Source organism: Dicentrarchus labrax, unplaced genomic scaffold (assembly GCF_905237075.1).
Source record: "Dicentrarchus labrax unplaced genomic scaffold, dlabrax2021, whole genome shotgun sequence".
Lineage (NCBI taxonomy): Eukaryota > Metazoa > Chordata > Actinopteri > Moronidae > Dicentrarchus > Dicentrarchus labrax.
The window spans coordinates 19,721,540-19,745,447 of record NW_026136703.1 but is presented as its reverse complement, the minus strand read 5'-3'; the positions used below and the strand labels follow the sequence as shown (position 1 = coordinate 19,745,447).

General features: G+C 38.7%; 2 protein-coding genes across 12 annotated transcripts in view; both read right to left on the bottom strand.

Annotated features, from left to right (window-relative positions):
- Nucleotides 1–2,633, bottom strand: part of dnmt3ab (DNA (cytosine-5-)-methyltransferase 3 alpha b) — a 51,279-nt gene extending 48,646 nt beyond the window's left edge. For 4 of the 5 annotated variants that reach the window (XM_051389382.1, XM_051389402.1, XM_051389411.1 and 1 more), the window contains exons 1-2: nucleotides 2,465–2,633; nucleotides 1,087–1,304 (exon numbers count right to left, since the gene is read on the bottom strand). In XM_051389382.1, the coding sequence (XP_051245342.1) occupies nucleotides 1,087–1,167 (81 nt within the window). In that variant the 5' untranslated portion in view covers nucleotides 1,168–1,304; nucleotides 2,465–2,633. The remainder of the gene's footprint in view (nucleotides 1–1,086; nucleotides 1,305–2,464) is intronic. The other variant, XM_051389391.1, reaches the window with a different exon arrangement.
- A 6,936-nt stretch (nucleotides 2,634–9,569) lies between these two features.
- dtnbb (dystrobrevin, beta b) overlaps nucleotides 9,570–23,908 on the bottom strand; it is a 36,314-nt gene continuing 21,975 nt past the window's right edge. For 4 of the 7 annotated variants that reach the window (XM_051389435.1, XM_051389441.1, XM_051389437.1 and 1 more), the window contains 9 exons: nucleotides 21,495–21,585; nucleotides 19,938–20,026; nucleotides 18,879–18,992; nucleotides 16,813–16,909; nucleotides 16,383–16,403; nucleotides 14,709–14,868; nucleotides 14,395–14,484; nucleotides 14,094–14,147; nucleotides 9,570–13,229 (listed from right to left, as the gene is read on the bottom strand). In XM_051389435.1, coding sequence (XP_051245395.1) covers nucleotides 13,204–13,229; nucleotides 14,094–14,147; nucleotides 14,395–14,484; nucleotides 14,709–14,868; nucleotides 16,383–16,403; nucleotides 16,813–16,909; nucleotides 18,879–18,992; nucleotides 19,938–20,026; nucleotides 21,495–21,585 — 742 coding nt within the window. In that variant the 3' untranslated portion in view covers nucleotides 9,570–13,203. Of the gene's footprint in view, nucleotides 13,230–13,913; nucleotides 13,938–14,093; nucleotides 14,148–14,394; nucleotides 14,485–14,708; nucleotides 14,869–16,382; nucleotides 16,404–16,812; nucleotides 16,910–18,878; nucleotides 18,993–19,937; nucleotides 20,027–21,494; nucleotides 21,586–23,908 lie in introns of all 7 variants that reach the window. The other 3 variants (XM_051389439.1, XM_051389442.1, XM_051389438.1) reach the window with 2 other exon arrangements.

The following is a 23,908-nucleotide window of genomic DNA, read 5'->3' as shown; positions in this document are numbered from 1 at the left end:
ACCTATACCAGCCAACGCCCCACGTCACCAACCACCATTACAACAGCAAATGTCTCATAATACAGCTGCATCTTCTGCCTGCTCAGTGATGCTGCTACCGCTGCCACTGTGGAGCATCAGTGATGCTGCAGTTACATACAGACTGTGTTAATGAGCCGGTCTGCATTATGAAAGGTGACACGGCACTCCACGTACTGTTGGATTCTTCAGTGAAAATCTGACAATTTTGTCAATAAACAGAAGACATTGATGCGACTGAGTCAGCTCCAGTAAGTCGTAGGATTGCAGAGATCAATAAGGCATTAGTTGGACTGACTGGACTCCATTCATAAAATTGGGAGAGGTTTTAATTGGCTTTGACCTGACGTGACTGTACAAGCCACATTCCTCTTATATCAATGCAACATGGTAAATGGTAAATGGACCTGTACTTGTATAGCGCCTTTCTAGTCTTCCGACCACTCAAAGCGCTTTTACACTACGTGCTACATTCACCCTTTCACACACATTCACACAGCAATGAGCCACAGCCATCGAACAGAAACTAACATTCATACACACATACACATTCACACACCTATGCACGGTATCGGGAGCAATTTGGGGTTCAGTATCTTGCTCAAGGATACTTCGACATGTGGCACCGGGGATCCAACCCACAACCTTCGGATTAGGAAACGACCTGCTCTACCTCTGACCTCTGAGCCACAGCCGCCCAACATCAAAGCAATAACACTAAAACACAAACACACATACACACACTAAGAGATATTTTTAGGAAAATACTATAAAGGCACACTGTACTACATTGTTGCTGGATGAGTCCTGGAGGGAGTAATCTCCTTTTAAATAGGCTCTGTTGAGTTAAGGGTGTCCCAAAAAAAATTGCATTTTGCAGCGATGGAGAATCAAATCCAAAATTAATAGGCAGCAGTCATTCAAAAAGGGCAGAACACGAATTAACTCTTTGAACCCACTAGCAATAAAGTTGAGAAATCAAGTCATTCGCCAACATCATAGCTCCAGAGGAGTATCGTAAAATACCTCGAGAGAGTCTCCTGAGTCATACTTTTGTTTATATCTTACCATTCTTTTTCCAGGTGAATCAGCGTAGTCTGAGCTTTTGAATGCAGTGGTATTGGTGTTGGTGACAGTGTTGGACGGCATCTTCGAAGGTTTCTGTGGGCTTTATGGGTAACGTCTGATAATGGGGCGATGTAGATGAGGTGAAAATAAACTTCTCAAAAGGAAAAAAAAAAAACAACCAAAGAAATGAGAGATGATCCCCTCTTCTCTCCGCTCTCCTGGAAGATAAAAAAAAAAGGAAAATGACAACTTGTTCATTCCTCAGACATTAAGACACACTTGCAATTAAATGCATGCTGCAGTGACACATTTTGTGCACATTTCCACAACTCAGTTTAGTTTTATTTTCTGTCTTTTCTGAGCATCAGCTTTCATTTGTTCAGTGCACGTCATGTATAGGATCCTCTCAGGCTGCTATAGAACACTGTATAGCTACTATCGCCTATAGGGCCACTTTTCTTTTTTTTTTACACGACATGGATGTATTGGTGTACAGTAGTCGAGATTAAATGGCTGTTATGTGCCATATATAACCTGAAAAACGATGCAAAATAAATCCAGGATGATTATATTGTTATATTATATTGCTGTTTAATTATTAATATCTTTACCTCATGTGTCTGGGTTAAAGTTAGTCAACCATGCGTACATAGCGTAGCCACAGTTACACTCCTGGAAAATGTGCACGTAAAATAAATAACCCCCAATGCATCTATATTCACATTGGATGTGTTTAATTTCCTCCAAGGAGGTTAAGTCAAGATTGATGACAGCCGGTTATGATTTATTTAAAAAAAAAAAAAAAAAATAAAGGTCTAATAAGATGCTGGAAAAATAATTGCAGGCAACAACCAGGTGAAAAATAATTTATTATAGAGCCACAGAGGCGTTAAATGTCACATTTCCACCACGCACACATCAAGCTACAACCAGGCCACACGCTCACATTCCTGCCATCGTCTCACTGCACCTAATATTCAATTGGCTATGCGTTAAAAATTGCAAAGTTTTAGGCGTCTGTGCAGCAGGGGAAGTCTGCAGTGTGGACACAGGGGCTGGTGGCTCTTTCGCAGGCCACGGCCACTCAAGTATAAATCCCCGTTATCTTTTTTTTAAATTAATGAGGTCAGTGTTTTCAGATCGGATCCTGGTTCTGTGCTGTAAATTTGGTTCAAGTTCAAGTGCACATCGCGATGTCCAATCAGTACATCAGCGAGAACAAAAAAGAAGAAGAAGAAAAAAAAAAGCCCTAAATCGGCTATTTCCTCATTTCGCCTTCCGCTCTTTCACGGTTTTGTTAACACAAAAACCCTTCCTGCGCAGTTACTAGTGCCGGGTTAAACGGATTTAAATGCGTGAATCGCTGTGTGTTCGTTACCCGATTTTCCCAAGTCCCAGGCCTGACCCTTTTTGTCTCGCTTGCTCCCGGAGCCTCCTTCCTCTTCTCTCCCAGTCCTCCACCAACCCAGCCGGTGAGCTCCTTTCCAGATGCACCGCTCTAACTGCAGCCGCAGCCGCCAGTGTTGCCAGATCTCGCGAGACAAATAATCAACCAAGCCTGTGAAAACAAGCCCCAAACAAGCGACTTTTTCTACTGAGCCCCCCTAGGTTCCGGGAAGAGAAAAACAAATTAACTATGTGCACGGTTTAACAAGAGGGAGTTAAATTATATCAAATATAAACTGATGTACCAAGTACATTATATACACACAGGGGCGGTCCTAGACCATTTGGTGCCCTAGGCGAGCTTCACTGATAGCGCCCCATCCCCAGGAGAAAAGAACTCATGTCCAAAGAATTGCACATTTATTTAAACAATGATAATACAAACAATATAACAATATGTGCAAAAGAATAAACCTGTTCAATAATAAATATACAAAAACAGTAGTGCAACATCTGAGAACAGAAAGTGCACACTAAAGAATCAAAACAAAAAAATTAAACTAACAATAAAACATTGTGTGCAAAATTAGACACTGTAAAATGTGATGTGAGGTTGGCAGGAAGAGCAGCGTGCTCTTGTAGTGTCTCTTCTGGTGGCTCTAGGTGCATAAACAGAGAGAGAACACACAAGAGCAAATACATTGACTGGATGAGACATGGCACAACATATTGTCATTTTCACGCAAGTCAATAAATTTTTATCATCACAAACATTCACTGACACATTAAACTCAGCTGAGGAAACCGGAGCAGCTGAGGCGCATGGCTGTTCCCGGTCTGATGATTCAGCTGCAGGTGGTCCCAAATATTTTAATAGTGAATCTAAAGTGTATTATCAAGTTGCTAAGCATTTTAATTTTGACGTTCTTTTTATATAAATTCACTTAGGATGTGTTTTTCTTTCACTAGAGCGCAAAATGTCCAAAAACTACGTTTTCGTGTTCCATCCATGCACTTTTGTCCAATTCGCATGAAACGTTGCACGTAGCATCTGGAGACCGTCCTGGGAAAAAAAGTAATTTAAAGTATTTTGATATTTCAAAAAATAAACATGTTATAAAATTTGCACTTCCTGTTGATTTTTCGTCAAAAAAGGAAGTGGGGTATTCCTCCACATTGGTATGTCTGATTGACACCAACCTTGGGTCAATAGTTCCTCATGTCTTCATTAGGCATCGTGCATTATTTCAGGCAATCGCCACAAGGTGGCGTTCTTTAAAATAAAGAAGTTTATATCTCCACATCGGCAAGTGTGATTAAAACGAAACTTGGTAGGATGATTGCCCATGGCTCCCTGAGGCTCCCCTAAAAAGGAAAAAAAATCAGGCCACTAGGTGGCGCTCTGGTGGCATGGTAAATCACTCTGCGGAGACCGTAATAGTTATGAATATGAAATTGACAGGACACATGTAGACTGGTACCTTTAGCTCACATATCAAAAATCGTGTTTGTCGTGTTTTTAGCGCCCCCTACAGTATTTCAACAAAGCAGCCCTGGCGCCACGTGTCACCAATATGTATAAAACTCGGTAGGCACATGTTAGGTGCCGAGACCTACAGAAAAGCCTCTTGGACCCATACCCCAAACCCCACAGGAAGTCGGCTATTTTCATTTTCATTTTCACTCTCGGCGGCCATTTTGTTTGTCATTTGCACTTTTTCGCCTTGTATTTTAACAAACAAACTCCTAGGGAATTTATTGGATCTGCTTCAAAATTGGTCAGTACAGTCAAAAAATGTTGCTGAATGAACGCCGCGCTTTTTGTGACTGTATGTTGAAGGGCGTGTCTGTAGCATGCCATCAAAGTTGGCCATTTTGAATTCCGTGGTCTTGTATTTGAACGAACAAACACCTCGTAGGGAATTTGAGATCTGCTTCAAAATTGGTCAGTACAGTCAAAAAATGTTGTTCATTAAAATTTGTGCAATTTGTGACTGTACGTTGAAGGGCGTGTCCGTAGCATGACATCAAAGTTTGCCAGGATCAATCGAATGTCAAACTGTGATGCCATTTTCAGCAGTTTGCAGTGATTTTCAAATTCGATCACTGCAATCTAGACACATTGGTGATCATGAGTTAATCAAATATTTACTGTGTGTCAAACTGTGTGTCCGTGGCATGGCGCTGAATTTTCACCTTTTGCAGTGAAGAGTCTCTCTATGAAAGCGTAAGTCTTTTGCAGTGTCTGAAACGTGTGACAACGTGGTAGAGTGGTCTCCCTCAGCTTCTGGCGATGAGGGCTTGGGAGTGGGGTGACTCGAAAATTTCATGTTGTGGTCCGAACGTGTTACGACGGCATGTGACGCAGCCGCAGCACGCCCCGAGTTGCATGGAGTGCGAGGTCCCGCCCAACGCTGCTTGCAGCTTTACTATTATTGTGCTATAACTTTTTTGATACAATATTCCATCAGTATGTAACTTATACTTATTTCTGTTGATCAGTATATAACATATGCTTATCTTTTGCACCTCTGTCTATAAAGTCCACATGTTGATATCTGCATATGAGGCACTGACTCACTCAGCACTTTACTAGTTTGCACTCTGGTTAGATGTAAAACTGTATTTCACGGTACTTGAACTTGACAGTAAAGTTAAAACTAATCCAAAACTGAATCTAATCTAATTTTGCTATATGGACAGTAATAATAGACTTTTCACTGTGCAGCACGTTGTGACCGTGACGTGTAACAGCTAAAGGTCACGTCAGAATTGTCATTTCTTTTTCTTAAGTTTAATTTATTTTTTATGTCAAAGTATTGTTGTAGATAGAGGGAGGGCAAACACTGTTGAAAAAGTAAATAGACATTATAATTTTAATTATAATTTTTTTCTCGCCGCATATTTGGCGCCCCTCACAAAGTGGCGCCCTAGGCAAGCGCCTACACAGTAAACCTCTGATAAATAAAATTTGCACACACAAATAAATATCATCCTGAATTCACAAATTCTTTATTTATTATTGCAGGGACTGCAGAAGATCCCATTTTTAAATAACTATAACCCAGAAACAGGAGAAAACAAATTATTGATAATCTTAGTGTGCAGCAATAAAGTGGCTCCTGCTCTGATAAACAAATGACTGAGATAGAAAAGACTTAAATAAACTAAACGGGTATATATTATTATATTTCTTCCCGTATTTCGCCCACTTTGTCCCGGGCATTTGTTCCTCAAAAACTCTCCTACAGTCCACCATCAGTCGCGCGTATTTTCATTTAAACGTCACTCACTGACGTTTTCCTAACCAGAAAAAAACAGATTGCCCTGCTCTGCCTCTGATTGGCTAGTACTCGTTGCCATCTAGGTCAGAGCCAATTAGAAGCAGGATGTGGGTGGGAAGAAACTCTGCTGTCTCCTGTGTGTATGGGGAAAGGGGAGGGACAGAGGGAGCAGGCAAGACAAACTCTTACGTTTGAATAACATATAGAAAATATCTGCTTGACATCTTATTATGGAGCTGGGAACAAGCCCAAATAAGCAACTACACTTTAGAAACAAGCCCCAAAAAAAAACGCGACCCGCGACAACCAATATTTGTAAGCGACTTTACAGAAAAACAAGCCCAAAGTCGCTTATAGTAAGCGGACTTGACAACACTGGCAGCGGCCTGCACTGTGCAGGGTCCTAAAGCCCATCGGATCACTAGCTGACACAGTGTGCAGAGGGGGGAGGGGGGGAGACAAGTGTCAGTAGCAACAGCAAAATAACCTGTTTGGCAATGGCAGAAAAGATTTGACACATTTTTCATGGGCGCAACTCACATACTCAGCTCTGCTGCTCATCCCACAAGTGCATGTTCCTTACAAATGGGGCACCATTTGAAAGGAAACTAAACAGGCTTTCCAACGGTATAAGATTTATTGCCAAAAAGCATTGTAACCACAGAGAAATAATCAACCAAACACAAATTTCCTTACTCTTTGCGCTAAGTTTATATATATAGTGGTTGCTGACATTTGCACATTCCATCACAGAAACCTCAGCTATTACACCATATAGGCCCAATTCTAGTACGTGTGGTTACATTGGTACACTTTTGACATTCCTTTGTCATTCTTGTATAAAATGTGTTTATTCTTCATATGTTTCTATTTTGATCTGTAAATTCTTTGGCTGCTGTGACCCTTGAAATTGTGTTCAGGGATAAATACGGTGTCCTTTTGTCCTATCCCGGGTTGAACTGACTGTTTTCACAGCATACATTTTGACTGGTCAAACACAGATGTAACTACTAACATTGGTAATTGCTGCATTGCACTCATTGCTGGAGCACAGCCGTGATTATTGTTCCAGCTGTGCTTTTCCTGCTAAGACGAGTCAAAAAAAGTCTGCAGTGAAAAAGTTTTGATTCATCTGATTCATTTATGAGCAATAGAGAAACAAGAGTGCTTTGACGCTGTCAAGATTAATGTGAGAATACAACAACATATGAGCAAAAACTATATGTAAAGTATTGGATGGAAAGACTTGTACTTCGGTGATGCTACTCATGCTGATCAAACATGTTAGTAAAATTCAGAATAATGGAGTTACTCTTACTAAAGGCAGGAAATTCTTGTGTCTTTTGTGTGTAAAAACTCAGTTTGGGCTAAAGTTTAACTGGAAATTTTCATTTGCATAACAGAAACTAGAAACAAGCAAGAAGAGGCTTTAAACTTATGCAGCTGTTGAAAACCAAATGAAAGTGAAGATTGTAAACAGTCCCACAGCAGTCATTTGTGCACAATATTGCTGTATAATGGCAACATAACTGCACTAATAGAAAGAGGGAAAAAATATGTCATTTGCCTAGTATACATATCTAGTATACACAAGTACACATACTAACGACTTTACACATTACTTATTGTAAAACAGTTACATTCCTGAGTGCACTGGATTAATCATTTATTTGGCCTTAAATCTAAATATCAAAGCGGGTGAGTATGTCTTATCTTTAGCAATTTTATAGATTTTATTCTCTCAGCAGAATCTTCATCTGGCACCACATCTTCGTTTCCTTTCCTAGAAGAGTGCAGCTAGAACAAGATATCAAATCTCTTATCACTTTCCTTCCATTAACCCTACAGCACCAACCTACCACTGCAACCCACATTAATCCCATACATGCCCACCAGACGGAGACACCGTGAGGTTGCAGGACGCAGCCAGAGACTCACAGGGCAACTCCCTATGAGAGCAGTGTGTGGGTGTTTGGACAATGACTCAAGGGAGAGAGAGGAACTGTGTGTGCAGCAGGCCGATGTGGTTCACTGATCTGGAAGCAGCCACGTCTCCTCTTTCTCATTGAGTCAATGGCACTGAGTGGTTCATGTGAGGACAGCAACAGCAGCAGCAGCAGCAGCAGCAGCAAGACGATGCCACATGATCTACAGTCAGGAGGGTGTGATACCAGCTAGTGGAAATTCTGTATTGCCCAAGAAACCCACAGAGGAGGATGCTAATAAGGTCATAGTAGCTCGACCTCATGTCACCTGTTTTGCCACTGTCTGAGCCTGAAGCAACAGGAAAACGGCCGGAGATTGTTTTTGATTTTGGTTTGTAGTTGAAGCAGGATATGGCATTGTTTTTAGTTGCCCTTTTGAGAGGAAGTGTTTACCCATTTTCTGCTTTAAAAGAGAAACAAGGGGAATAGTCAGGCACAGGAGACACAGTGTAATTTAAGGGTTTTATTTACCTCAGTGTGCCTGAGAAACAAACCACTTGAAAGTGAGCACAATTTAAAACAACAAAGAAATACAGTTCTTTCCAGCCCTCCACTACAGGCTACACCGAGGAAACTGACTGAAATATTTATATCTATCTGGCCGGATAATGAACACAAAAAGGTGACAGGAGAATATAAAATACCTCGGTGGTGGAAGAAATACTTAACTTACGCACAAGAATCAATAATATTATATTCAAAATTTCACTTCAGCAAAAGTTGAGAAATAAAAAGAGGACAACAGCAGCCAAAGTAAAAGTACTTATTATGCAGCAGAAAGCCTGCTTCCAGAGTGTTATATTAGGATATATATTATATTATTGATTTGTAATTATTGATGCATTAATGTGTAAGCAGCATTTTATTGTAGTTGGTCAGGGTGCAGACAATTTTAGCTACTTTATAAACCTCTGGGTATTTTAATCAATAACAGTGCAACATAATTTATTTATTGATTTTGTAACTAAATATCAACTAAAGCTCAAATACTCCAAATAAATGTAGTGGAGAAAAGTAGAAGTATACAGTGGTATGAAATAGAAATCTACAATAGTGCTAAAAGTACCTACAAATATTAATTGACAGTACTTTGAAAACAAAATTCATGTTGAAATCTCCCTCAGTGAATCCTGATGAGGTGATTCTGATAAATCATCCCAGAAGGTAATGCCTTTGTGTTCTGTTTAACGTCTAAATTACTTGATGACAAAATAAAAAAAAAAAAAAAAGGGGGGTTAAAAAAAAAAAAGAGGGGGTTTTTAAAAACCTGTGAGAACACTTCCTGATGCTTAAATCACATGCTTATATTCCTACATTAATATTACAATGGTCACTTCACTTTGTCTCTCATAGTCTATGAAGTGACTTTATAAATAACAATGGTGGAAGATTCAGAACCTAAAAGTGTTCGATACCACTATGTTAAGATATTATTTTATATAATATTACTATTGTATTTGTTGTGTAATTTTATTTGTTTTCATATTACTTTTACAATATTAAGTATACAGTCATTGCAACTTTTAGTGTGTGTAATGTTTGGTTCATGTATTGAATGAACGTAATGAATATTTTCTCAATAGTTTAGAAAAAATGCATATTTGCTAGAATTATTACTGATGCATATATATGTAAGCAGCATTTTAATTTTGTAGTAACAATGTAACAATTGTAATAAAAGTAATAAGTAACTCCAGCTATCATGTAATAGAGTAAAAAGTACAATATTTCCTGTAGTAGTAGTGGAGTAGAATTTCAGAAAAAGATATCAAATAAAGTATAAGAACCTCAAAAACACACTTAAAATAATGACGTGACCCTGTAAAGCCATATTTTAAATCTTTTTAATATATCTCACATTTGATTTATTTACAAAAGACAGTGGCTTTGTGACATAAAACTATGTTTTGTAAAATCAACATGAGAAACAAATGTGTACCAGAAGCATAACCATACAGAACACATACATAGATAAATAACATCAGGGGAGCGTTGTCGCCGACGCCGTCCTCTTTGCATGTTGTCTCTCTGCAAACAATAAAAGGATCACAATGTATGCACCTCTGTATGACCGGCTGTGTTTTATTCGTATTACCCCGAGTTTGGTCTGACAGGGTATACAGTATTGCCTTCACATTGGCTAAAATGACATCAGTGACTCTCTATCAGTAGTTTTGGAATGTGTTTTCTGGCTTTATTTTCTATTAAATGTGAGTTTTTCCAGCAGTGGAAAACATTAACATGTGAACATCTCCAGGCATTCTGTGAATAGACTATGGGCAACAACAACATACTAATGCAGATATACTTTGATATATACCTGTAATTTGAATACAACACGATGTCTGCAAACAGTTTGGCACAAATGTAAAGGCTGAGCATCAGTTTTCCCCAGAACACATTTAATAAATAAATAAAATCTCTACAAAGTCACAGACAGAAAGGCTGATAGATGGTCTTATTTGCTGAATGGATACTTTATACAGCACTTTTACGGAACAGCTACAGGCACAAACTGAAAGAACAAAAACAAAGCTAACCTTTGAAGTCAAATGGCCAGAATGAAGGGGAAGACAGTTTAAATTCTTACCTCTGCATTTTTAATCATTTCTGGACATTTTACGCTGAATAAACAGCAGTTGTTATTTAAATTACATTACTTTAATTCTAAAAACCTCTTCATGGTAATTTATATTCGGGTGCAAGTGTGAGTGTGCACATGAATCTGCATTTGACAAACTCATTACATTGACTATACTCCACTAATACTGTAAACCAGAATAATAACAATAATGATAACATAGAGCAGAGCAGAGAACTGAATGAAAACATCACATTTAGAACGTCGATAACAGAGGAGCCTCTTTTTGTTCTTTTTCTTGACACAGTGTAACAGGTTGCTGAAACCTTATACTTAGCTTATAGGATAGGCTTACTGTACAAATCTCAAAACAAAGCGTTCAGGCTTTTCAGCTCAATTCAGTCAGATTTTACCCACAACTTGCTTTGAGAACTGGAACATATTACTCAAAAAAACTGCTCCCAGATCTTTTTTCACATTTGCATTTACTAAAAAGCAAACATTGCTCATTTTTATTTGAGATGAACAGCTACCCTGAAAGACAAAAAACATTGAACCAGAAGACAAAAATGTGAAGGTAACTTAGACCTGATTTCTGTCTGTCTCAAAACAAACATCCTCTCTGGTTGACAGCTACCTCTGCAACAGCTTTGCTTTTTCCGTGAAAGACACAAATTCACACACAAACTATATCCAACAACATGCTTCACCAAAATAGCACTTCAGAAAAAACACCTTCTAAGGATCCACATTCTTTATCCTGCGTTTAATCACTTCCGGTTGTTTTCACCTCTATATATTTAAAGAGTTTCATTCCAAAATTGAACCAAATTGACTCGTGAAGGGAGAATAAAACGAACGTCTTTAGGAAGAGAAACTCAATCTTACGACAGGGATTACAAGGAAGTTGAACAACGAATTTGTGAACAGTGGATGTGTATTTGGAATGAAACCCTCCATTATTAATCATCCTCAACCTCTGTGGCCAATGACGTCTAGCATTTAAAGGACGTCACCACCACATTTCACCTAGTATAGCTCTGCAGTCCCTGAGCACCTACCTTCATTGGACATAAACATTTTCAATAATCCTTTATTAACTAAATAAAGCTATCAAAGCATGTCCTACTTGCTTACTACGACCTTACATCCCCACGCACTGTATAAGTGTTCATTTTGTAACTCACAACTAAAACTCAGTGCCTAGTTCATTACTATTTAAACATCCTGAGGTGCTTCCCTACACTTAAAACAATAAATACTACCAGCTATTCAGGTGTGTTCAGTTAAGTTTTCACGGGGAGGAAACAACGAGACTCGGCTCATTATTGTGTTTGGAGTAGCCCCTTGGTTTCTCTTAATTGCGCAGCCCTCTTATTTGCAAGGGTGGCTCACTGAGAGCACAGTAGCAGCAGTACAGTATGTGACTCAAGGAGTGTGTTTACACGCACGCAATATTCTGGATACCAGTTATTATTTCTGGTTAAGGTCTGAACCGGGACATGTTTTTTTTATGTGTGTCTTCATATTGCAATAACAGATATGCCTGCACACATTCAAAGAAGTGGTCTTCTGGGAAGAGCTGCAACTAACAGTTTCTTTATTAAATCTGATGATGTTTTTTCTTTTGGAGAATATCACTACCCCTCACGTGTCTGTGAGGAAATATGAAGCTACAGCCAGCATGAAGACTGGAAACGGGGGAAACAGTGAGCCTGGCTATGGCTTTGTTTAATTTGTATAAAAATAAGAAGTTGTGGTTTTGCGGGGGTTATTTTGGTTGGCAACCTCCTCTCAAAATATGACTGCAGGAAGTCACTGTGGTTGGCCAAGAAATAGTTCAGCCCCCAACATCCTTAAAAACTACAACTTCTTGTTTTTACACTTAAACGCTAAAATTTGCAGATGAAAATGATCTTGGAGCAAACTCTGGTATAATACATCCAAGGTAACATGTATGTATAATATTGAACACAATGCATTAGAAATAAAATGAATTAAAAAAAGCCAAAGGCTTTGGATGACCAGATTAGTTTAGGTTGCTTAAAGCCTGGAAACAGGGGTAAACAGCTGGCTCCGTCCAAAGGTTAAAAGACACCTAGCAGCACCTCTAAAGCTCACTCTGATGCATTATATCTTGTTTGTTTAACCAAGACAAGTTGGGGTTTTTTAGGGGGGAATTATATGCTGGCACAGAGATTTCCTGGAGTCTCCGCTGGTTGCCTGGCACCCCCACGGTGACGGCAAAACTCCAAGAATTTTTTCAGAATATGGTTGCGCGAGTAAACACACTCAACGTGAATTCTGAGGCAGGACACTTCTGACACCCCAGCTGTCATCATAAACCCACAAAGAGCTGGCATAGCATGGTACAGTACCTAAATCCAGACATGAGTGCAACTTCATGCAAAAATGATTTAAAAAAAAAAAAAAAGAAGACAAAATAATAATACTAGCGCTAATTATACAAAAGCAATGACAGGGAACGTGTTGTGTGACAGGAGGTCACCTTCATGTCGGGGGGCGTTCCCGTGGTCATGTGTTTTACAGTATTTTATATACAGAATGATCTGCTGCGATGGAACAGTTGGGGGAGAAAGCACAGCAAGCCATTCCTTAGCAGTCATGAGGGAAATCATTGGGTAATTACAGCAGTTTTTGTTTACAGAACAACATACACACTCGCTAATTAGACACATCTTGCTACCTGCAAGGTGTGAAGAAATTGTTTTTTTCACATAGTGAAATCCTGTTAGATTACAGCATGCATTACTCTACGTGCTAATGCCAGGGGTTGTTGTTGTTGTTGTTGTTGTTGTTACAGATTCTTCCCATTTGATGACTGTTTGTCCTTACAGGGTGGAATGGTGTTGTCTTTTCCTCAGTGCTTCGGTACTCTAACTGTGCCTGGATACACACACAGAAGAGCAAATTTAGTGCTGCTGACAGTCTGCAAAGTCTGAATTAATTTGTAAAAAAAAAAAAAAAAAAAAAAAAAAGAAGGTATAAATGAGTATGTGGCTGTGTGCCATGGTGCCTTGTTACTTTGGATGAAGGGTTGAAGCAGAAGCTCATTATAAAGAGCCAAATAAGTATTTTATTGGCTGATAAAGGTGTCGTGCAAATGTTTAGCTGCGGCCAACTCTTCCAATCCAACAAACGAATAAGCAATGCTGTCATAATTAGCACCAACTACTGTTCGTTCAGTTGCAGAAAATAAATGTACTTCAGGCGACTTGTTTATATAAAGTTAATATATGCAAGAATGACTGTGGTTGCAATAATTTTCAGATCATCAGAGTCATTTTCTTGTGATAACAGGTTGATTATGTTGTTAAATTATGTTGTTATCCCGACAAAACAATGTGATTTTTTTAGATAATGGGATAATTAAGGCATACAACAGCTTGCTTTCTAGAGATAATGAGATAATTATCCCATCACAATATTTTGGTATCTTGAAATAAGAATATAAGTAACTTGTGATCTCGAGACAACATAATTTTTATTATTATCATTGTTACAACCACGGCCGCTCTTGGCTTTTGTATTATGTTATATATGCATAATGTAATATTAATTAATTCCTACTTTTTGTTGTTCATTCTGCTTCAGCTGAAAAAAAAAGAAAGGGAATATTGCATTTTATTGGCCAATGTTTTGTTTAATCTTTATGATGATAATTCTGCATTCTGTTTTTGAGTGGCTTACTCTAAATATGTATGGCTGGCTCTGAAAGATTCAATTAGAAAACTATTAGCATGTACTTACCTCTGTCCCCACCGTTCCTCATGTTGATCTCCTCCTCGTCTCCCCCGTCATCCACTTTAAAAATAAAACCCAAGATTTCAGTAATATTGTTTTTTGCTGAATGTAAAAACTCAAAAATGTGGAGGGAAACTTTTCAGATACGGGTGTAAGAATGACATAAATGCAAAGAAAGGTATGTGTTGAAGATAACTCAGTAATGGCGTGTTAAATTCCTTATTAGATACTTAAACCCAGGGAACAAAACAGTCTTAAACATAATCCAGATGATAAAACAGACTCTAAACATGTGGTATGGACAAACCTGAGTGCAGCTCTTTCACCAGTGATGACATGGTGTTTGTAATTGAGTCAGCAGCAACTAATAGATCATTCCGAAGATTTCTAGGTACACCTAGAAAACAAAGACATTTTAAAATCAAACTAAAAGCAAATGCAGTTTTAGTATGGAAGTGTAAATAGGCAAAGGTGGTTGAAGTGCATTACGTGGGAAGTATTAAGAGAATGTGGGTCCTTCTATATATTTTTAAATATTCCTAAATAACTACTCAGTATGTTAAAGATTTGCAGGAGTTTCACAATGACAGCTCTTTGTTTCAGGTGGGGGTGCACACTCACCCTGAGCAAAGGCTTCAAGCACGTCCCCTCCCACCCCTGCCAGGCAGTCCTGTGGTGTGTGTGTTGGGGTGGACCCAGCCGAGGTGGAGCGTATGGGCATGGGCATGGAGCAGCCCGCACCGTGGCTGGGGGAAGAATGAGGGGAGCCTCCAGACTGGGACTGCAACAAAAAAACACCCGTGATAGTTACAGTATCGTCAGCAAAAAAATTTAACCTTTACAATTTGTCTTTTCACGTATTGCCTCAAAGAGTTTAACATGTAGATGGAAAATGCCTCTTTTTTGTTATTAACTTTTTAAATATGTCAGCTCACAATACAGGTTTGTTTAACCTCAGTTAGTCTTGAAACAGATGTACACTTTGGGAAATACGCAAGTGAACTGAAACAAATAGATATAACATGTAATTAAATTAGCTTTAGAGGTGCTTATGCAGATTTTTGGACAAAGCTAGGCTAACAGTCTTTATTCTAAGCTATGCTAACCAACTGCTTGGGGTAGCTTCATATTTACTGTACAGACACGAGAGGCACTGATGCTTTCAATTAACTTAAGAAGCAATAAAAAGCATATTTCCCAAAATGTACAACTTTTTCTTTAAAATCATATTTACTCATCCCATAAGACATAAGGCAATATGCATATTTTCTTCTTTCATATTTTTTTACTATTATTCAGGCTCACAATAATTTGGGAAAGTTGGTTTTGAAACATGTTTATGCGTTTGGTGCAGTCTTGATTTGCATAAGCAAATAAATACTATATCACCAAAAGAATGAGATATATACATTATGTTTTACCAGGACAGGTGCAAAAGATTAGATGTTACTAGGCAACTTATTGGTGGTGCATAGATAGCAAATAATGTTCATGTGAATCTGGGCTTCTGATAGAGAGAGAAAAAAAACTTTTTTCCAATTAAGCTCTACATCAACAAAGCCAATTCTGGAACATTTCAATGGAAGATGCCGTATTGCAATCACAGATTGCAGCTTTGCTGAGAGAGATGGCCTTTTTGCTTCTAAAGATGACTTTTATTAAAACAAACACAGACACAGATGTGACCTAAAGAACTTAATCCTTACAGGGAGAACAAACAAAAACAAGGCAAGAAACGTTCTGGAAATCCTAAACTGGCTGGATATACTGTGTAGCCTCTATAGTGCACCTTTACTGCATCAAGGGGGTAATGAGAACCATGTGAGGGCGAGCAACTGGGGCCTGCGCTGAGACGAGAGATATATCTCAGAGAAAGGATCACTGTGTGTCTCTGGGACTGGTGCAGGCCCAGGTCGATGGCTTGGAGCCAGGCAGCAGATGGCCGGCCAGACTGCAGTCACATTAGAAGGGAGGTTGTTAGTGCCGATGAAAGGAACAGGTTCCTGACATTTGGGCTAAGAAAAACATAGTTCACCCAACTCGTGTGGACCGAGGACCAAATGAAAGACCAAAACTGATCTTGAAGATTTTGTCGCAAGGAAGTGGTGGTGTAGGACTAGATTAGTGTAACCCAGTTATAAAGTGGAATCCTATTATCTTTGCTAACATCCCGCTTAAAAATCTATTATAAAAACTTCCTTCAATCACATCTGTGTGAAGGGGGGCCTATAGTAGCATTAAACTAAGTGCTGAGCCAGGTATTGAGCCTTGCAAACTGAATTAAGGGCAACTTACAGCCTGCTTCTGCTCCTCATCCTATCAGCCAGCAAAGGTAAGCAGTGAGAGAGAGCAAGAAGAGTGAGAGCAACAGAATTAAAGCAGCGGAAGACGAAGACGAAGACGAAGAAGAAGAAGAAGAAGAAGAAGAAGGAGAAAGGGGTTTCTGCATGCACCATAAGGCACATTAACAAAACTTAAAAAACAATGCAATGTCTTGGTTTAAAAGAATCAAACATGCCAACATCTCATTTCATCAAACATGCCACCAAGCTTTACAAACCGAATCATATAAACGAGATTAGAACTGACAAGACCTGTAAAATGCTATATATAGCATATTTAGGAAAATGAGTCAGTGTTTATGCTGCATCCTAGGCTATTAATACTGATTCAGAGGCCTTTTTTTATCACACCTAAATCTTCTAGAAACAGGTGATCGTCTTACCTTTAGCAGCCTCATGAGTCCCTCCAGCTGCACCATCAGCTCCCGTCTGCTCTCCTGCAGGGCCGACATGCGCCTCTCCAGCTCATCCTTCCTGTGTCTGCGGCACAAGGAAGAAGTTTGGGGATACATTAAAAAACAAGGGTTGAAGTGATGCTTGGATCTGATAGTATTAAAGCACAATGCACGGGCAGATGTAACTGTTTTTGAGTTCTCTAACAAAGCCTTGATTGTTTGTTTCCATATTGTTTGTAAATGACTTCACAAATACATATATTTCAATAACAATATTTATATTTCTTCCCAGTAAAGGTATATGTGAGGAGGTTACTCATTTATTTGTGTAGCAGATCCAATAATAAGGATCAGCTGCAGACACACAGATACTACGTGTTGATACTGCATCATTTGCATCCTGCCACTGCGCTGTTTTAAGCTCCTGTTGCTCTGGTCTAGTATAATAATGTTTATCCATTTGGTCTCCATGTCATTGGTTGCTTCAACACAAAAAAAAAGACATTTACTTCACATCTGGTCACTCTAAAGCACAGCACTCAAACCACCCGCTGGGGTGCCACATCTGGCCACAAGACAATTTTATTAAAGCCCCAACATGTTTAATTGACTGCTAAATCCGGCCCACAATTTCTTATTATTTTCTAAGCCTAACCTGCTGTGATTCTTTCTTTTATTTTACAGTTATCACTTAAAATCTGCCTCTTTTTTTTACATTTAACATTCCAAAGCTGCACCTAGTTGCACTACTAGTCAACACAAGTACTTCTATTGTGACCAACCGAACTGATTTACGGTTAAAACCAAGATAGGGTTAATGCTGACCTGGAGCACAGGACAGTTGCAAGTGAGATGTACAACTGAGTACTTATTAATTCATTGCAACTATTACTCATCTCGTCGGCAAGGAGAAAGGTGCTATTCTCCAGGAAACTCAATCTAAACAAGCAGAGCAGTGTGACCTTTGTGAGAGAGGGAATAGGGAAAGACTAGCTGCTCAGCTTCAGAGTGTACAAGGTTTAAATTCATTGTTTAATAAAGAGATAAATGTGGGCCCGTGGGAAATTTGAGCTTGTAACCCCTGTTAAATATAAATATCTGGCTCTCTTTTCGATGTGGAGTCTGGCTTATTATTACCCTCTGGTGTTCACAAAGTGTAACTGCATTTTGAAAAAACTGTAACAATCTTCTGTCTGTCCGGAGTCATTCTATCAAAAACCACAAATATCTGCAGACTGTAAACACTGCTGCTCTGTTATGTATCCCCGGGCTGAATAAAGGCAATATCAGAACTATCTACCCGGGCTCCAAACACAGTGCGAAGTCTGTGATGAAATAATTACTACTTGATAATATCCAGGTCTAAAACCTGAATCACAAACAGGCTCAGTGAGCTGAAAAATGCTTCTAGATATGTTTGAATTACACTGGGAGAAAACAGTAAGAGGAATAAATATAGCCTCCAGTGACATAAAGCAATTATTCTACAGTTTAATTACCACGTGTTTTTATACATATAATTCCTGTAGATATAAGAATCCCTTAACCTGCTAATGAAGGGCTGTGTGGGTGGTGAAACTGAGGCAGTATAATTCAAATTCATCTCTGGTTCTGCTGTAACTGTACATAATTGAGCAGCACTGAAGGGTAGTCAATAAATTATGTTATTAAACATTAAATTAAATAAAATTTTAAATCTCGGTTAAGGTTGTTGACCATAAACCTTATTGCTGATTCATTATTTAGGTCAGACCAGACAAACAATGAGTCATTCAGGGCAACAAGTGCTGTAACGCGTCTCCCTCCAAGAACTGAACCCAAAGCGTCCTGCCAGCATGATAAATGCCCAGACTGCAGCTGGTGAAGCTAATTCAGAAACACCCTCCTGAATTAGTAAGACATTATTTTCTACTTGAAGAATGGGTCCCGGCTACATAAATACATCAGCCCTGGAGTGGTTTTACTACTTGATTTCCTTAATATATTGCTCTTTTGTCCTGTTGTGTGGAGGAAGATGCTCCTTATAAGCGGTGTGGTGGTGGTGGGGATGATACCTGAGGAGCCGCAGTTCGGTCAGAAGTGTGGGGTTCTGCTGGGCTTTTTCTGGGGTCGGCTGAGAGGCCTGCTCGTGCTCCAAACGCAGCCGCTGGATCTCCTGGAGGATCTCCCTGAATGAGTTAATCACTAGTTAACTAAACTGAAGTGTTGGAAGAAATTTTGTGGTATCCAGCGGTATAGTTGCAGATTACAACTCCCTTGCTTCACCCTCCCTTTCCAAGCCTGAAGAAGCAACTACGGTGGCTGTGAAAGCTGCAAAAAAACGCAAACAGCCCTATCTAGAGCCAGTGTTTGGTTTACTGTAGAAACATGGCAGTTCAACATAATCATCTAAGGTTACAAAAACATAATAATTCTTATTTATTTGACTTACACACTAATGAAAACATAGTTGTGCATAGATAGATTATGAAATAGATCGTCCTAAATGTTACACAATGGACCTTTTAAAGAATTGTTTTTGAAAATACGCTTACACTCGACGGGTTGCCTGGTGTGCTCACAGTGATGTCAAGAAGAAATTATCTGGCAATTAATTCCCCGTAAAACCCCAACTTGTTGATATAACGTTTTAATTAGTGAGTTTTAGAGGTGCTGGTAGGCAGATTTTGTTACCTTTGGACAGAACCAGGCTATTTCCCCGTGTTGTAAGCTAAGCCAACTGACTGCTCTCTATAGCCATATAATTAGTTTTACTGATCTTCTCATCTGACTCTTGGCAAGAAAACAAATGAGCGTATCTTCCAAAATGTCAAACTATTCCTTTAACTATTGTATATGGTGCTGGATTGTTTACATTTGTATGTTTTATAAGCTTTTGTTTTGCATGTAACAAAGTAACTGTAGTAATTATAGCTGACAGATAACTATAGTGGAGTAAAAAGTGCAATATTATCAGAGAAAAGTTGCATAAAAAGTACCGTAATAGTAGTACAAGTACATTACCTAAATTAACTAAACTAATAATACTTAGTTGCTTTCAACCACTGCCAACCAGCAACATAAATACAGATTTGTTTCCAATGTATCACTGAAGTTTAAATGCTAAATTGTACCTGTTTTTGTTCTCCAGCTCTGCAATCAGCTGTCTCTGTTGCTTATTGGCATCGAAGTTGAAACCCAGATCTGACGGAGGACATTGTTGCTGAAAAACAAAATTATCATACGTCAAAAGTCAAAATACAACAACAGCTACCGTCTGACCACAGTGGGCAGTAATGATTCGCTGCTGGACACTTATTATGTTTCTGTATAAACAGGGAGCCTTTTCAGCTCAACACAGCTTTCCTTCATCCCTCTGAATAAAAACTACCACGCAACATGAACATTTTCCGCCTTAGAAAATGTAGGCTATTTTACATGAGCGATTTCTAAATATTTCTTTTTCTGTGCTTTTCTCACTGGTTTGAATCAGACATTGCGAAGTGGTAGGGGGTTGCTTTGTTTTTCTCTGTTCTGTATTCCCATTTCAGTTTTTCCTTTCAACAATATCCTCATGAAATGTTCACATATGTTTACGTTACGACCATCAGTTGGAATTATTTCAACTTCGTTTCAGATAATTCATGTCTTGTCTGTCATTTTTGGCACAGCAGAGAGCTCTAAATAGTACAAAACCCATGAGCTTCAAAAGCTTTCAAAAAGCGGTGCCATAGTTGCTGAATTCACCCACAGTTGACCCCAAAAGTGCATTGATTTAATATGCAGATTATAAAAATGTAACTTGGAAGTTGTAGTTAATTTCTCCTGCAAATTTTATGTAACCCTACTCAAGCTTGTCTCATATGTTCTAACGAAGTTGTTTGTATTTGTCAATCAAAAGAAGAAATATAGTTTTTAAACTTTAATATTGCTTATTTATTCATGAATATTTGGAGAAATACTTGAAAACCAAGTTTTCAAAGGCTTTACAGTTATAATCGTTAAAACTTTTATGAAAGCAAAGCACATTTTTGCAGTTTTCTTCAATAGCCGTTAATGTATTTACATTTACTAATAACCTCTAGTCCACAATTCAATTCACAAGAAAAAAGCATGTGACCAGAACAAATGTATCTAATTGATATCAGCCTTACTGTTTATTCTCTTGTTCAAGCAGTATTAAGTTACCACTAATGCAAACAGAACATTTTCCTACTGCTGCTACTTTACATTAAAAGCCATCAGTTGGCAACACGCAGGGTGGCTTTTATTGTGAAGCAGTCACAGAAAACACAGTGTATTTGTCACTATGTATATTGTCACCTTCGGTTCCTCAGTAAGATAACCAACTCCACCTCTTTTACTGTGTCCTGCTGATGTGTGGTTGCAGTTATCATTAACTGACTTGTTTGGCTGCACTGTAAACAGATGCACCAGTTGCTCTTCTGTTATATGTCTGACAAAGTAGCTGCTTACAAGTGTTTGCTGAAGTATTAAATCGCACTTGCTGTTACCACGTTGACCGTGGATGGTGCCAAATCAGCCAGGAAGTGTGAGTAGTCTTTTCACTGAAGCTTCAACATTTAAGTTCTCCAGCCACAACAAAATGCCTAACAATAACTTGTCAAATCATTAAACGTGAAATGCAGGTTGAGTGAAGCCCACCACGGGGCGTCCTGCGAGACACTCACTGTGGAGTTGCCTGCCTCAGCTGCCAGGCGGGCAGCGTAGCGAGCGATGAGGCGGTGCTCTTCATCTAGCCGACTGGGACTCTCCAAGACACTGCCCAAAGTCAGAGAAAGAGAAATACATCACACACACACACACACACACACACACACACACACATATATACAGCAACGCTGACTCTAATGTGAAAAAGCTCTTATGTAAGTAAAGTTTGTACAGTCTATGCGATTATATGAAGGAATTTGCATAAAATAAACTTCGAGGTGACCTTCTTATATGACATTTGGCTTTGTCTCCAGTGTTGATAGACAGTCTGAAATAATTGGCCATAACAATGAACTGACATGAATAAGAGAGAATGCAGCATGCCAAATGCATTTGTCACTGTGCCAGTGCCCATTCTGGCCATTTCATCACTGACGGGAAATGTCAAATAAGGCATGAGACTTTAAATGACCATGGGTGTGGCATATGGCGTGGACAGATGACAGGACATATGCTGTCCCTTCTCGCAGTCTGCAATGAGGAGTGAAGGAGAGCTGAAATGGTGCTGGACGCTATCTCACTCTGAGTGGAGAGTGAGCGATGATTAAGACCATTAAACCCAATCTGGCTTCAAACTCTGCTGCATCAACAACTACAGTCCCTGCAGCTTTGACTACCCAGGTCCAAAACACACTGCAAACCAGCCTTTTAATTGACATTTGTATTAAAAAATCTTATCTTTCTCAGAGCAGATAGAAAAAGCTGTCAGTGTGATGAGATAATTTTAGATGCTGCAGCTCCTACCTCGCTTGTTTCAAGAGTTTTCTAAGTCCAGTGATGGTATCTTAAAATACTCTGCGGATCATTCGACTCATTTGAAGATAGTGTCAGACTCGAAAAACATTCATTTGGTCTGCACTAGGCAAAACTGAAATCACTCCACCAATGTGTCAAATCACTTGTTTTGAGGAAAATATCAAGACATGTCTTGTTATATGGGACACTTTCTGAATAATTTACAATCTTATCCTCGGGCTGAAGCATACATGGAGCCTGAGGTTTTCTTGTAGGATTAAAGTAAGACATTAATGCACGTAAGGGAGCTGCTCGGGTTGGCTCAGGAAATACCGTGACCCTACGAGGTCTTTTGGAGCTGAACTGCATGTCTGGATCTTCAGGCTATCAGCACAGAACCTGCTCCTGCCCGTGTTTCATCAGGGAGTTTCCTGGCAGCACCTGATGGTCCGCGTCAGGTTTTGGAAGACGCATGAACTGCCTTCAAGCCCTCCTGAACTGGCATCTTTCCCAGGCATCTTTTATTTTTGTCACACATTTGAAGATATCTACATTTTTTTACTCAAACTTATTTTGGTCAGAAACGTGGAGATTTTGTTTTTTAAAGGCTGTCTGAGGCCAGAGATACACATTTGTTTACTGTCTAGAGGAATAATTCCAATTGATCTTGCAGCATTCATGGTGGATATTATCATGTTAATGATATTGATTGATTGATATAATGATGTTTTCTGAATTTGATATATATTACATCTTATTTAAATATCTCTGAAGACAAATTTCATACTCATCATTACTCTGTATCTCAAAGTTGGACGGACTTTCTAACAGTATTATCTATAATTCCCTACTATTAAAGTCTTATATTTCTTCTCTTTTTTAAATCTTCTAACTCAGCAAAGAATTAATTTTATAACTACATATTTCGTTGGTTAGGGCCACAATGATTAGCTTATTAACTGTATTGGGAATCAGCCATGATTTGACAGATCCAAATTAAACACAGTTTAACACTTAATAATATTTTTGTGTTTCTGCTATTAGTTACATTCATCAAGAGATGCTGACTCATGTTTCAGAGCCACAGCAATCCCTGGCCTCATGTAACCTTACATAAAATAATCACCCCAAAGAGCTCAATGAAGAAATTTAGGAAAAAGATAACACTGTTATGGGATTGTACTAAGTTGAGGTATAATAATTCTTCCAGGAGAGAAAGAGACAGATTAGTTAACATATTTGTTCATCCAAGGTCTCTTCAAAGCTTTATGATTGCATATTTATGTGAATGTTGTTTGTCTGACTTTGCCTAAGCAGTTTCTTGTAAGCGGGTTGTTGTGATTGTTGAATGTCTTTGTGTTTTGTTCTCAGCTTTATCTTAAATAAGAAACCTTGAGACCACCTCATTAAATAAAACTACAAATATCAAGTTAATGAAAATGAGTCCCACTATTTAGCATTTATCCTGTAAGATGTATAAATAATCATTTGATAAATGGTTTATATCACACTATAATGTAATTGGAAGCAGATACGAGTGATTATTAATATATTTGTCAACTTAAAGTAAAGTGTTGCTACAGGTATGCAAAATCACGTTTAAAGAAATTAAATCAATGTTCAATGCAATACAGTC